This window comes from Melozone crissalis, unplaced genomic scaffold, assembly GCF_028551555.1.
Source record: "Melozone crissalis strain CALT ecotype California unplaced genomic scaffold, PUWL_Pcris_2 ptg000057l_1, whole genome shotgun sequence".
NCBI lineage: Eukaryota > Metazoa > Chordata > Aves > Passeriformes > Passerellidae > Melozone > Melozone crissalis.
Window position 1 is genome coordinate 11,237,516 of NW_026535835.1, and position 16,014 is coordinate 11,253,529.

Genomic DNA, 16,014 nt, shown 5'->3' on the forward strand with positions numbered 1-16,014 from the left:
CACAGAGTTCCCAGCAGCTTTGATCAGCCCGAGAAGCTGCACCAGGCTCACAGCTGTCATTTCAGATGGGTTCTCGCTTGCATTATTCTTTCCATTAGGCTGTGTTATCCTCTTTGGAGGATCTTTAGGCTTCATTTCAAAAGTATCAGAGACTCAAAACCATGAAGCAGAAGAGCCTGGTAGGTTTTTTTTTGAAGGCTGGCAGGCGTGGGTCCAATTTACCGGGCAAAAATGTCGTCTTTAATGGTGAACACACACAAGGGAAAGCTCCATCCCAAAACAATCCCTTTATGTTTAAACCCTTCATCTTCCAGGCTCTCTGTCTCACACTCCCCCTCCCTTTCTATAAGGAAACACAAATGAGAAAGAAAAAAAACCTGCTACTACTCCAAGGTTGAGATGAAGAACTCAGTGCTGAATATTTCGAGAAGAACATACACCCAGAGAAATCAAATGTTCCCTAGAACTGATCAAAGATCGGGGTTCTACCACATCATTCACAACTCATTACCACGGTTTAGTAGCAATTAACTCCTTGGGATTTGATTGCAGACTCTATGAAGCTTTCTCAAAGTTTGCAGAGTCTATGAGGCTTTCTCCACCCCAGCACAGCTGAGGAACAGGACCCAGCAGAGCAGGGCAGAGCTCCAGGGAAACAGGACGGTGCTTTCCTAAGGGTCTGATCAATTCTATTAACCCTTTCAGTATCTCCAAACCTGCTCCAAGTTCTCTATTGAAACAGACCCTGAAGTGCTTCCCTTTGTCTTTTTCCACTGGGTTACATCAACCTTGTTAAAATCTCTCCCAGCAAATCAGGGAATTTCATCCAGAACACACATCCATGTGCATCATGGACCCTCATCCCCGAGCCCCTGCACCATCCAGGGCACAGCCTGGACCAGGTCTGATACCCTCCATGTCTGTCTGCAGATGGATCTTGTGCTGAGCAAATATTCCCATTCTGGAACTTCAACAAAACAATAAATCCCAAATATAGTTCATTCAGAATTTGGCACTTCCACTTTATGTACAGTAAATGACCCATTTTTCGGCTGTTGGGACTCTCAGGCCGTGATCCTTTTAGGAGGAGAATGGTGCATTTCTGCCCAGTAATTACTTCATGCATCAGTGAGACAAAGCTTTGTTTGTCCCCAAATTATCATTCTGTGGCATTTCAAGTGCAATAACCCTTTTGCAGTTATTTCACTATACTGAAAACTGGGAAACTTCTCAAAGGCAAACAGTTTGTTTTAAAAAAAGCCACTTATTCATAAAACCACAAACCAGGAAGCAAAAGCTGGTAGCTGGTTTAGGGTATCAACATCCAATACCCAACCTAACCCTGCCCCCTGGCAGTTTGAAGCCTTTCCTCCCTGTCTGTCCCTCCAGGCCCTTGTTAATAGCCTGTCTCCATCTTTCCTGTAGGCTGCCCTGAAGCCTTCTCTACTCCAGGATGAATAATTCCAATCCTCCCAGCCTTTCCCTCTAGGAGAGGTGCTCCATCCCTTTCACATCCTGGTGGCCTCCTCTGCACCCACTACCACTCATTTTAAAGGCCAAAGCCAAACACCGATCACAGATTTTTAATCAACAAGTTAAGTGCAAAGGCAAGGAAGGCTGCAGGGGCAGGAGCTCACTGGCCCCAGCTCAGCAGCTCTGGATTTCTGCATTTCAGTCACCTGCTGCTGGATGAACAAGGGCAGGGTAGATGGAAGCACATTAAGGCACCTATCTGGAGTTCAGCAACGTGGCACTGATTTGCTTCAAGCCTCATTTCCGCCGCTCTGATGGTAAAGAAAATGAGCTGTTTGGTTAAGCTGCTTGTCTCAATTTTTATGAATGATCCAAACTACCTGGGTAAGTATTATTTAAAGACAGGTCCTTGATGATGAACAAAGGCATAAAAAGAACTCACGTCTGGAGGCTGAAGCTGAAAAAAATTCAACACAAAGAGGCAACTTCATAAAAGAGAAGGCAGTAAATCACAGGACAAGGCTATCAGAGGGTGGGGAACTCTTCACCCCTCACATGCAGCTCACCCAGCACAGCCTTCACTGGCAGACAGGGACCTTCCCCGTGCCCCACTGCAGAGCTGCCACTGGCATTCCGTAATCCATGTTATGAGAGAGGTCACAGGAGAGATTGGGATGCTGAGCCCTGAGATCCTCAAGGCATTGCTGCAGCAGCTACCAGCACTGCTCCTGGGCAAGGCAGGACCTGGACGCTCCTCAATGGCCAGCTGGAAACCTACTGCTAAAACATTCACATTTGAATGCTTCTCTGCTGTAAGGAGACACATCTTGTCCAGTTCTTTGTAACCCCAGCCCCAGTTTTGAACAGCTTTAGTTAGCAATTGTCTCTGCAGAGGCACAAGGCAGGGGAGCCATGGTGCTGGACACAGAGAATTCCCTAGGGCAGGATGGGCATTACCAGAGCACACTCCTCCCTCTGCAGGGTTGTCCACGTTTTCCTGCACACACCAGTGTTTGTGTTACGCCTCTTTACTCCTGAGTAATTGCTCTCATTAACCCTCCTGGTCACTGCAGCTGTGGCCTGTTCTCAGCTGAATCCATCGCCCCAAAACACACAGAGCTCTACAGACACCAGCAGCTTTGGCTCTTTTTCCTTTTCTCTCCTCTCTGCCCCTTCAGGATCACAAATTTTCAGGGCAATGAACCTCAAGTTTTAAAGCCTCTAACACCAGGCACAGATCAGTGAGCAGCCAAGAACAGGACAATCAGTGTTCAACATTCAAGATGTTCTTATTTCTCAGTTATTCAAGTTATAAGAGTGGAGAAAAGTCTAATGAAGGACCTGGGCAGTTTTGGGCCTCAGCCAGACATGATATACAGCCAAACCTCCAGAGCAGCCTCACTCACACTGAGAGGATGGGGCAGGAAAAGGGGACAGGCTCCACTGTCACCAGCCACGCTCTGCTGCCACTGACAGCGCTGGGAGCCAGACCATCAGCACAGACCAACAGCTTCTCTCTGGAAAATCTCACCCCAAATCTAACAATAGGGTTACTTTAAGGGGTAGGGGGAAATAGAAGATGAAAAAAGCCTTTTACACAATTCTCTGCAACATCAAAATCCACAGCTTTTCTCAGAAAAACCATGCCTTAAAGGCAAAGGTGCTTCAGCTCTGCTCAGAATCAGAGAACAGCTCTAGAGACCATTTCTTCCTGCAAGAAAACACAACAATCTAAGCAGAACTTGAAGGAGAACCTTCTGTCTGGAGATTTATGGGCTCTGCTATATTAATTTCTCAGTTTGCTGTCTGCAGCTCCAGCTGCTCCTCCCTCCAGGGATGCGCCTGCAATGGGAACGGCCCCTCCTCAGCACAACACCCAAAAGCTTAATTTTAAACCAGGTCCAGTCTAGGCTTTGTTTTCAGGCTGGAGGCTGAAATGGAGAGGTGGGAAGAGGTAACTCAGGTGGTTCCAACAGACTCCAAATGCACTCTGGAAAGCAGTGATGCCATGCAGATGCAGTGATGTGCTCAAACAAGGCATGCAGTGCAGGGGACAGCAGAGCAGGCTTACACAGTTAAGAAAGGGTTAGACAAAGGAGTGAGAAAAATCTCCAGCTCTGTTCTTGCTGGTACAAGGCTTAACTAACTGAACAATTTAAAATAGGTTTTACATTTCCTCCTCCCATTTTGCAGCTGCCACCAGGTCCTCCTCTTCTGAGCGTTACGTTTGATCATTCCAGTACCACGAGCAGACAAACTCTGCTCCCATCAGTAAATGTTCTACAAGCCTCACACTTGTGTGACAGTGCTTGAAGAGTGCTTTACAGAGCTGACCCCCATTAAGGCACACGTCCTCACTCCCTGTGGGTACAGAAGCCATGGGCAGGCTGCACTTTAACATCCCTTTACCCACCAGAGCAGGAGGCTGGGTGCCCCGGCACAGGGCAGTGTGTCCTGGGGACATGAAGCACCCCATGCCCCAGGCTGGTGGTTTACAGCACTGCAGTGGGACAGGGGGAATGGCTGGCTTTTGGGATGCTGCAGCCACACCCTTGTCCATGCCCACTGCACTCCCCTTTGAGGTGATTAACCAGGGGGAACCTGTGCAGCAGAACTTGCATCGGGGTCTCCTAAACCCAGGCACAGCAACCTCCTTCCCTCTCCTCCTCCTCCCCTCAAAGACAAAGAAGCCTTAAGCACAACATAACAATTCCCCTTATCTTTGGCACCAGTTCCTGGAAAATTCCTATTTTCTAGTTCTTCCCTCCTAGGGGAGCACCACACATAACTGTACACAGGATACCCCCCTGCCCACACTGATGGCTGAACACTGTGGGACTGGCAGCGGGAAAGAAACTCAATTAAACTCAACAGAAGGTTGGTTTAAATGCTCTCACAGTAACACACCCCATCAGTTTGAGACTTTGAACCATCCTGTGCTGCACTTCCACTGCCCCAGGCACTGCAGGAGCGTGACCCAAGGCTGAGCCCATGGCCTTTGCAGCACCACTATTAATAAGCAAATATATTTCCCTCAGCTCTGCAAAGTTTGTGAAAATATTTGTTTTCCTCAACTCTCACCATATACAAAGGTTTTAATAAGCTTTAACAAACATACAAGCAAACAAACCCTTAATTAAAATAAATAATTTAAATTTCTAACCTGAAGGCTTCTATGAAACTTTGACAATCCCCAAGCACTGAGGTGATGATGGGAGAAAATACAACTGGGATAAAGGACAGTGCAGAACATCCCACCACAGTGTGGAGGACCAGGGGGATGCTGCAATTTCCTCTCCCCCCAGTTAGGAGTGCATTTTGTCTTTTCTTTGGGTATAATTTTTGCTGTAAACACACCTTGCATGTAACTGTTCCTCTGCAGGTTCTTCAAACAGTGGGTCACACGTTTTGAGTGATGATTTTATTCTTTTATTCAACTGTCATTGGTACTGGTTATTTGGGGTGTCCAAACCGAAATATTAAAATTGCAAGCTAAGAGAGCAGCAACACAGCAGATCCTTTGTAAACAATTTATTATTATTTTCTACCTCAGTTACTTACAGGAAAAAAAGTCATAAAAAAGAAAAAAAAAGGAAAAAAAAAAGAAAAAAAAAAAAAAGAAAAGCACAGATGGACTATTTACAAAAAATGAGAAAATTCACAATAGCCGAAATGTTTGCAAATCATGCACACTAAGACAAGTTCACAAAAGCAAAGCAATTCATAGCAAAAAACCCCAAACAAAATAATAAGAAGCCATACAGATTAAAAAAAGCTATTGCCTGCAGAAAAGTCAAAAGAAAACTACCCAAGTATTACATCAAGCATCTTTAATGAAATGAACAGCACAGCCATGGATTGTAGAGCCTTTGACACTGACATTTTAAACAAGTGGATTAACAAACATTAAAATGCATTACAGTTCTACTGTAAGCATGCACCATACTTCTCACAAACTTTTCCAATGGGTAGCAACACTTCAGGAAGAGCAGAATTTAAAGAGAATGGTGTTTTCTACCCAAAAGTTCAGAATCTGGTAATGTTAAACAAAGCCAATGGATGGAGGCTTGCAGCTCTCCTGCCACGTGCGTGGGGATGAAGAGGCACAGGGCGATGCAGCTGAAGCAGGGAAAGCTTGGCCACAATTTAGGAAATTTGCCCATGATTTGCAAGCAAAGTTTGGAAGGAGAAGCAGCTGCAGGGAGTGTGCAGGACCATCGCTGGTCAGAGTTAGAACAAAGAATCAGAGAAACCCAGACTGGTTTGGGTTGGAAGGGACCTCAAAGCTCAGCCAGTGCCAGCCTGCCATGGCAGGGACAGCTCCCACGGCCCCAGGCCCTGCTCTGGGGCAGGAATTGCTGTGGGGGCAGCAGCCCTGAGCCCCCCTCACCATGGCCCTGGTGTGGTGTGGCAGCTCCCAAAGAGCCCCAGGCCAATGGGACACGCGTGGGGCTGTGACACACGGGGTACCACAGCCCTGCCGGGGACAGGGGACACCCCTCGGGGCGGGGTTCGTGCCACTGCTGGATGTCACCACGCTAAAGAGCACCAGCCACTCTCTCTGGGGCTGTCTGTGAGACCAAATCAACCCAATCATCCTCCTTGCTGTGTCGATAAAACGATTTCTAAGAAGTTTGTGAGAAGTCATGCCTTCGGAACGCCCCTGACCCCGTCCTTGTGAGTTACATTCCAAGTGGGCATTAAAAACTCATAACAAAGCAGAGGAAAAAAAAAAAATTAAAAAAAAATAAAAAGCAAACTCAAAGCAGTGAGGATATGGAGCCTTTAAAAAAATAAAAATAAAATAAAAAGTCCAGTCAATCAAACCAGCCAGTAAGAGCAGCAATTTTTCAGTGGACATTGATATTAAACATGGACCACCCAGGCTTTCTCTGTCTCTCTCTCATTAGCACTGTAGTAAACCCCGATTAATTTGTTATGCATCTTTAAGAACTAGTTGATAAAAATTATGTCTTGTGAAATCGGCAAATAGTCTGCAAAGTGAAATAAGAACAGAAATTAATAGATTAAACTGAAAAGATAAGTCCCAGAAATAAAAAAAAAAAAAAAAAAAAAAGAAGATACACAGAAAGGGAATGATTGCAATTAAAATAAAAAATAAAAGAGGCAATGTACTGCACGAGGAAGGGCTGGGAGGAACAATGGGATAGGAGGAGATAGAGAGTTGCCAGGGGGGTGTGTGCCTTGTCCCTGGGGCAGGAGCTGTCCCATGCCATGGGAGAGGACAAGGGACAGCCCCTGAGGGACAGGGACAAGGCAGTGGGAATGCAAACAGGTGGGTCATGGCAGAGCTCCTGGGAGCAGCCCAGAGTGTGGCTGAACATTTTTCTGTGTATTTGTACCGAGCCTGCACCACCAGGGCAGGAGGCAGCGGAAGCTCTCGCACCCAGGATGCTCCTGCAGAAAAGCCAAGATCTCCCCCCAAAACACAACGCTGAGGTTTAAACGTGACACCTCCCTCCTGCCCCGCTCCTGAGAGGCTCCCTGGTGCCAAGCTGTGCCCTGTGGCACTGGGCTCTCTGCCCCAAACACTGCAGCACTGGGGACAGCCCATCCTGCCCCATCCCCAGCACTGGGGACAGCCCATCCTGCTGCTGCACCATTCCCCACCCCACACCTCCAGCCAGGACACTCCAATGGGCTGTGGCTGTGGAGACCTGAGCCCCAAAGCACCTGAGAAACTCCCAACAGCTCTGGAAAGCTTCTGCCTGCTGCTAAGGAGGAGCTGATGTGAGTGGGAGGGGAGCAGGGGAGCTCAGCAAGGTGAGACAGGGCCCTGAGCATCTCCTGCTCTCCTGCACTGACCCACACTTTCTGTGGGGACAACACACCTGGATTTATCTTCCATATTCAATCTCTGCAGGAGACTGAAAACAACCAGCAGTAACTGGAACTCCTGCTTTGGTAAAAACAGGCCCTGAATAAAAATACATCTAAGGAGGGGTCGAGCCAAAGGTGCCTTTGCTGTCAGTGAGCAAACACGGTCGCTTTAGACATGTTTGTAATTAAACTCATCTAACCTCTGCAGATTTCTGACATTAAACCTATCAAAGGAGTCTCTCCTTCAGTGCCTTTGTATGAATCAGCTGTTCCATGGAACTGTGAGCAGTCAGAGCCTGACACAACACACAAACACCTGCTGAAGCCTCCTCCTCACAGCTCCTGCCAGACCGGACTGTCCTGCTGGTTCCAGAGGAACCAGAGGTGCTGTCACCTGCACCTGGGGACAGCTGCCTTGTCCCCACAGCCCTGCGCCACCCCAGCAGCTCTGCTGAATGCCTGACACCCCAGCTGTTTCGGTCCAGGTGGGAAGATGTACCACAGGTGGGAAGAGGTGGCTCAGCTTCCAGAAGAGCCCCGGCATTTGTGAATTGGAGTAAAGAAACCCTCACAGGGCTCTTCCCCTCGGTGTTAGCAGTCCTGCAAGAAACAGCCGCACCATAACCCCATCCCAAGGACACTGCTCGCCCTACAGATGACAACAATCTGCATTTTTCCACAGCAGGGTCCCATCCTGATGACCTAGGGCTGCACACACGTTTGCCCAGCGCGCTGCAGGTGCAGCCAAGCACTGTCCACATCCTCAGGCTCCCCAGAGACCCTTCCTGCGAGCTGCTGCGTTCCCTCCCTGCTCAGCCACAAACACCAAAGCTGTTTCACTCGTCCCAGCTGCCGGGGAGAGCCCTGGGGTGGAAGGAACCCCGAGCCCTGCGTGGAGCCATCCCACGCGGGACGTGCAGGATGGGCACGTCTGGATTCTGGACGGGTCTGTGGGATGCCCCACCCCTGAAGCGCTCAAGGCCAGGCTGGACAGGGCTCCCAGCAGCCTGACCCAGTGGAAGCTGCCCCTGCTCACGGCAGGGTTGGACCTTTGGGGGTCCCTTCCAGCCCAAACCGTCCTGTCTGTGCTTCCATCACCTCATTTCCCCAAGCAGGGGGATCTGACCCGGCCCCAGGGCCAGCCCCACACGCCTGCTCCTGGCAGGGAGGGACCCCCGGCCCAGCAGGGTGGGCTGTGCACGTTCACTTACCCCAGGCAGCACTGTGCAGGTCCCTGTGTGCGTGTGCATGTCTGTGTGCAGCTCCACAAAGGAAAAACCCAGCAAAGGGAGGGGGACAGCTCTCTCCAGTGATCTCTCTTGCTTTTATGCTTTTAATTTAAGAAGTTTGTTTTCAAATAACCAGTACCAATTTATACATCAGGAAAAAAAAAAATGTGTTGAAAATATGCCGCTATAAAAGTCTATTTTAAAATAGTAAAAAAAAAAAATTAAAAAAATAAATTGCTGTTGTGTGAGATGCTCCCTGCAGACTTGCCTGTCTCAGCTTGCAGCTACAGACTTACAAAAAAAGGAAAAAAACCCAAAAAAACAAAAAAAAAAGAAGGAAAGAGGGGAAATAAAGCATATCTGTAAATGAAATGTACATACCTGGGAACTGATAACTGTAACTTGGGGCAAATCCAGGATATCCTCGGCCATATGTTGCAACAAAATTCGGGTAACCTTGATCACAGACATGTAAAAAACAACAACAACAAAAAAAAAAAAAAAAAAAAAAGAGAGAAGTTTGAGGATTAATGAAGGGGTTTTTTTGAAGGTTTTTTTTTTTTTTGTTTGTTTGTTTTTTAACACAATGCACAATGACAGGGAGGATGGGTGAGACCCACTTTTACGGAGAGTATTAAAAAATCCGATTTATTCTGCTCATGCCAAACTGCAGAGAGGTTTCATCATTATCCTGAATAGAAACATCTCGAGCTGGCCCAGCTCCGAGCAGGAGCCCTGTCACTCTGGTAATTAACATGCACTTTGGTGTCTGCAGCCCAAGGACTGTGCATACTTGTTAGCTGCAAGAGTAAATGCCAAATGCTAAGGCTAAACACATAACACGGGTTCGCTCTGACATTTGGAGAGCTTACAATGAATGTACTTTGCTTCAGAGCTATTGACAGTTGGAGATTAAGGTAGTAGTAATTCTTTATCCCGGGAGTGTGAAGGACAACAGTTAACACATCAAAGACTTGGAGGCAGCAGAAACGAGCCAGGGAGTCAAAGAGCTTTTAATTTTTCAGGAAAGTAAAAGGAAGCTGCCCGAGGTGCTTCTGAAGGCCCCTTCTGAGGCAGAGCACCGACCTCGGGCAGCTCTGGGAGGTTTATTAGGGGAAAAGCTCACTGGAGAGCATTTCGTGAATAAAAACAGCGAAGGCACAAAGTGGCAACTCTGCTGGCATCACTGTCCTGCGTGTGAAGGAATGTGCTGGATGTCCCACAGAGCCCTGGCCATGAGCGGGCTGGCAGCAGCCCCGGGGTCACACACGGTGCCCTGGGGTCACACACCGTGCCCTGGGGTCACACACCGGGCCCTGGTCACACACCATGCCCTGGGGTCACACACCGGGCCCTGGGGTCACACACCGGGCCCTGGTCACACACCGTGCCCTGGTCACACACCGGGCCCTGGTCACACACCGTGCCCTGGTCACACACCGGGCCCTGGGGTCACACACGGTGCCCTGGTCACACACCGTGCCCTGGTCACACACCGTGCCCTGGGGTCACACCATGCCCTGGGGTCACACACGGTGCCCTGGGGTCACACACCGTGCCCTGGTCACACACCGTGCCCTGGGGTCACACACCGTGCCCTGGGGTCACACACCCTGCCCTGGGGTCACACACGGTGCCCTGGGGTCACACACCGGGCCCTGGGGTCACACACGGTGCCCTGGGGTCACACACGGTGCCCTGGGGTCACACACCGGGCCCTGGGGTCACACACGGTGCCCTGGGGTCACACACCGTGCCCTGGGGTCACACCATGCCCTGGGGTCACACACGGTGCCCTGGTCACACACGGTGCCCTGGGGTCACACACCGTGCCCTGGGGTCACACACCGTGCCCTGGGGTCACACACCGGGCCCTGGGGTCACACACGGTGCCCTGGGGTCACACACCAGGCCCTGGGGTCACACACCGGGCCCTGGGGTCACACACCGTGCCCTGGGGTCACACACCGGGCCCTGGGGTCACACACCGGGCCCTGGGGTCACACACCGTGCCCTGGGGTCACACACGGTGCCTGGGGTCACACACCGTGCCCTGGGGTCACACACGGTGCCCTGGGGTCACACACCGGGCCCTGGGGTCACACACCGGGCCCTGGGGTCACACACCGTGCCCTGGGGTCACACACCGGGCCCTGGGGTCACACACGGTGCCCTGGGGTCACACACCGGGCCCTGGGGTCACACACCGGGCCCTGGGGTCACACACGGTGCCCTGGGGTCACACACCGTGCCCTGGGGTCACACCATGCCCTGGGGTCACACACGGTGCCCTGGTCACACACGGTGCCCTGGGGTCACACACCGTGCCCTGGGGTCACACACCGTGCCCTGGGGTCACACACCGTGCCCTGGGGTCACACACCGGGCCCTGGGGTCACACACGGTGCCCTGGGGTCACACACCAGGCCCTGGGGTCACACACCGGGCCCTGGGGTCACACACCGTGCCCTGGGGTCACACACCGGGCCCTGGGGTCACACACCGGGCCCTGGGGTCACACACCGTGCCCTGGGGTCACACACGGTGCCTGGGGTCACACACCGTGCCCTGGGGTCACACACGGTGCCCTGGGGTCACACACCGGGCCCTGGGGTCACACACCGGGCCCTGGGGTCACACACCGTGCCCTGGGGTCACACACCGGGCCCTGGGGTCACACACGGTGCCCTGGGGTCACACACCGGGCCCTGGGGTCACACACCGGGCCCTGGGGTCACACACCCTGCCCTGGTCACACACCGTGCCCTGGGGTCACACACCGTGCCCTGGTCACACACGGTGCCCTGGGGTCACACACCGTGCCCTGGTCACACACCATGCCCTGGGGTCACACACCGTGCCCTGGGGTCACACCATGCCCTGGGGTCACACACCGTGCCCTGGGGTCACACACGGTGCCCTGGGGTCACACACCGTGCCCTGGGGTCACACACCGGGCCCTGGGGTCACACACGGTGCCCTGGGGTCACACACCGGGCCCTGGGGTCACACACGGTGCCCTGGGGTCACACACGGTGCCCTGGGGTCACACACCGGGCCCTGGGGTCACACACCGTGCCCTGGGGTCACACACGGTGCCCTGGGGTCACACACCGGGCCCTGGGGTCACACACCAGGCCCTGGGGTCACACACCGGGCCCTGGGGTCACACACCGGGCCCTGGGGTCACACACGGTGCCCTGGTCACACACGGTGCCCTGGGGTCACACACCGTGCCCTGGTCACACACGGTGCCCTGGGGTCACACACCGTGCCCTGGTCACACACGGTGCCCTGGGGTCACACACCGTGCCCTGGGGTCACACACGGTGCCCTGGGGTCACACACCATGCCCTGGGGTCACACACCAGGCCCTGGGGTCACACACCGGGCCCTGGGGTCACACACCGGGCCCTGGGGTCACACACCGTGCCCTGGGGTCACACCATGCCCTGGGGTCACACACGGTGCCCTGGTCACACACGGTGCCCTGGGGTCACACACCGTGCCCTGGTCACACACGGTGCCCTGGGGTCACACACCGTGCCCTGGTCACACACCATGCCCTGGGGTCACACCATGCCCTGGGGTCACACACCGGGCCCTGGGGTCACACACCGGGCCCTGGGGTCACACACCGTGCCCTGGGGTCACACACGGTGCCCTGGGGTCACACCATGCCCTGGGGTCACACACCGTGCCCTGGGGTCACACACGGTGCCCTGGTCACACACCGTGCCCTGGGGTCACACACCGTGCCCTGGGGTCACACACGGTGCCCTGGGGTCACACACCGTGCCCTGGGGTCACACACCGTGCCCTGGGGTCACACACGGTGCCCTGGGGTCACACACCGTGCCCTGGGGTCACACACCAGGCCCTGGGGTCACACACCCTGCCCTGGGGTCACACACCAGGCCCTGGGGTCACACACCGTGCCCTGGGGTCACACACGGTGCCCTGGGGTCACACACCGGGCCCTGGGGTCACACACGGTGCCCTGGGGTCACACACGGTGCCCTGGGGTCACACACCGTGCCCTGGGGTCACACACCGTGCCCTGGGGTCACACACCGTGCCCTGGGGTCACACACCGGGCCCTGGGGTCACACACCGTGCCCTGGGGTCACACACCGTGCCCTGGGGTCACACACCCTGCCCTGGGGTCACACACCCTGCCCTGGGGTCACACACGGTGCCACCCCATTTTAACTTCCCCAAGCCATTCCCTCTGACCTGGATGTTCAATGTCCCAAGGTGTCCTGTACACTCAGGGGGTTTCCTAAAATTCTAACCTCACACTGATCCTCAACATCTCCTCACTCCGTTTTCCTAACAGCAGGCACCACCCCGCACAATTCCAGGGCACAGAACACTACAGAACGAGCCTCGGCATCAGCCCAGGCCTCTCCAAACCAAGACCCCATCAGGAAAGTCCCGTCCTGCTGTCTGAAGCCAGTGGGAATGTCGGCAGCAGCTGGGCTGGAGCCCAGAGCAGGCTCAGCAGCTCTGGTGGGGGCTCCTGCCCTGCCTGGATCCATCCTGTAACACACCCATCCATCGCTCTCCTGCTGCAGCAAGCCCCTCCATTTCCGATCAGATCCACACATACGTGCAGCACACTATAAATCATAATCTAGAAGTGGGAGATAAAAATGCCTGGGTGAATTCTGATGTGGGATTAGGCAGTGCCAGGGAAGGCAGCCCCAGGACGCCCAGGGTATGCACACACTGCTGAGCCCTCCTTGCACAGCCCAACAGCTGGATTCCCTCTGAAATTAATCACCTCTGTCATTAAGTCAGATCTTTCAGAGTTAAGCTTTACAAACCTTTTTTCCTTTTTCTTTTTTTTTTTAAGCAACACTATTGATAAATGGATTGTTTGCTAAGTAAGTAGTGCCATTAACACCCCTGAAAAATCGCGCTGCAGCGTCCACTGCAGCCCCTCTCTCCTTGCCAAGAGCAGGAACTCGGTTTGCTCTGTCTCAGACAGTTGTGAAGCACATCTGCCAGCTCACAACTGCCGGGGCACGGCGCTGGGCAGCACCTGAGCTCTGCAGGTGTGGCACCCGTGTCCGCAGCCAGGTCAGCAGTGGGGCATGGCACTGCCCAGCTGCTTTGGACGCCCCCTCTGCTGCTGCCCGCCCTGGCACGGCCCTGGCTCTGACCCCAGGCAGCCCTGCTGTCCCTGGCCAGCCCTGGCAGTGCCCGACAGCAGCCAAGCTGCCCGGGGGCTCGGCTGGCACCGCCAGCACGCAGCGCTCTCAAAGTCAGGCAGATGAAATCATAAATTTATAATACAACATTACTTCAATTTTCCTCTTCATTTCCTGCTGCAGTGCCCAGCTCCGCTCTAACGACTCGAAGCCTGATCCTCGTGGGGACATTGCCTGGCTGAATATCAATGGTGTTTAACACCATGCCTACATGGATGCTTCATCAGGCCAAAGGATGGCCCTGCTGACCTGCCCAACACTCCCATTAGGTGCCATCCTCATCCTGCACTGAACACTGAGAAGCTGATTTGCCTTGGTAGTCCTGAGGAGTGACCAATTCCTGGTAAGTAAACCAAAAATCCAAGTTTTTGACTGCACTGCCTCCTCCCAAGCAAGACTGTCCTGTGCACAGAAGCAGAACTCAAACCAGCAGCCAAACCACTTTCACACCACTGCTCCTACCCAGCTCCTGTCCAGGCTCTGGAAATGTCTTTTCATTTTAAAATTTGCTAATGGGGTGGACAAAAGCTCACGGTCAATATGTGGGAATGCTGAGCACACAAGAGCCAGGGGACCCGTGCAAAATTAGTTCAAATGCTCCAGAAAATGCAAGGAAGCTGTTGTCTCCAAATGTTGCTCCGAGTTGCAGCTGCTACTCCACTGAACAGTGTCTGGTGGAAAAAGGAATGACTTTCTTTGAAGGGCACAAGCTTCCCTAATGCATGAGCTCAGCCCACCTAGACTGAGCGTGAGCAGGAACGCAGAGCCCTGCCAGGACCTTCCCAAATCTGCTCCCACCTCACATCCCTCCAGCACTACGGGCTGTGAGCCTGGGGGCTGAGTGCTGCCCGCCCTGGAGGGGTGTGCAAGCTAAAGGGAGCCCAATTCTAACATTAAACACCAGCATGATGCCCAGCACCAGGAGAAATGAGTGGCAGGCAGCACAGGGTCACCTCCAGAGCTGTGTGCCACCACTGTGGTGACTGCAGTGTCCCAGACACAGAGAGCAGCTCCCGATGAGAGGGGACACAAAAACCATCTCCCCTTAATGCTGCTCCTCTGCTGCTCTCTTCTCTACAAGTTTCCAGGCACAGACCTGAACAGAGCACAGAAAGCTTTGGGGCAGTGCTGTGACACCCACACACCCGTGGGTGACAGAGCACCCCAGGGCCAGGTGCCAGCGTGAGGCTCCAGGCACAGAGAGCGTTCTTGGTCCCCAAACTGCTCCCACTCGGCCCCACAGGGGGCACACAGAGCCTGTCTGTGAGCATCCAGGGGGCTGGGGAGCAGCTCTGACTGCTGGCTGGGCTCGCAGCGAGAGGAGTGGGGCTGACTGCTCCACTCTTTGTGCAGGGAGGCTGATTAAAGCCCCTGCCCTCCCTGAGAGCAGCAGTCCCAGCCCCAGTCCCAGCCCGCCCAGCACAAGGCTCAGCCTGCCCCCGCTCTCCCAGTCAAAAAATCCTTTCAGAACGCTTTAATTTTGCTCCAATCAACCAAATCATCACAGAAGCGGCTGCCTGCGCACCTTTAGACCCTGGCTGCTGCAGGCTCCTTGGGGAGGCTGTGATTAATGAAAAAGACCAACTTCCCTAATAGCTTTGGAGGGAGCCGCTCCCCGCTCCTTCCTTGGGGTTGTCTCGTGCCTTCGTTCCCCTGATTCCCTCCTCTGCCCAGGAACAGCAGCTGCAGAAGGTGACCTTGAGCAAGGATTTCTGCAAACAGGTACAAAATCCCTTCCAGAGCAGCCCCAGTTGCTCTGGCTCAGTCCAGCTGGGCAAGCAACAGAATGGGGCAGACCCGACCTGGCCTCGTGAGTCCCCACAGAACAATCGGCAGCAGCAGTGATGGAACTCTGTGTCTGATCATTTGATGGGTTAATTATGCCCCTCTTCCTGCAGGGATGGGCTCTGCAGCCTTTGAAACAGGGGCTTTCTGAGGGCCATCCAGCAGCTCTGCTCTGCCGTGCTGCAATCTCCTTGTTTAGCACTTAATTATTTAACACGGTGCCACGGTAGCAAGCGGCAACTTGGAAGATGAAAAACCAGCTCGAGTGGATAATGAAGCATCTGGCCTTCAGCACGGATCAATCAGCAATGCTCAGCCAGTCCCCCCAGCCTGAAATGCAGGGGGAGCAGTGTGGGACAGGCTGGAGCTGCCCTGGCCAGGGTGACCCCACTGCAGCAGCACCAACAGGTGCCCCAGCTCTGCCTCTGGGCAGTTCCACTCACTGAGAGCTGATTCCCTTAATCCTCACA

The 16,014-nt window shown here is 53.6% G+C and overlaps 1 protein-coding gene across 9 annotated transcripts in view; it reads right to left on the reverse strand.

Annotated features, from left to right (window-relative positions):
• MSI2 (musashi RNA binding protein 2) overlaps window positions 1–16,014 on the reverse strand; it is a 203,363-nt gene that overhangs the window by 29,360 nt on the left and 157,989 nt on the right. For 8 of the 9 annotated variants that reach the window (XM_054287387.1, XM_054287386.1, XM_054287383.1 and 5 more), the window contains exon 10: window positions 8,925–8,999. In XM_054287387.1, coding sequence (XP_054143362.1) covers window positions 8,925–8,999 — 75 coding nt within the window. Of the gene's footprint in view, window positions 1–6,057; window positions 6,468–8,924; window positions 9,000–16,014 lie in introns of those variants that run through there. The other variant, XM_054287390.1, reaches the window with a different exon arrangement.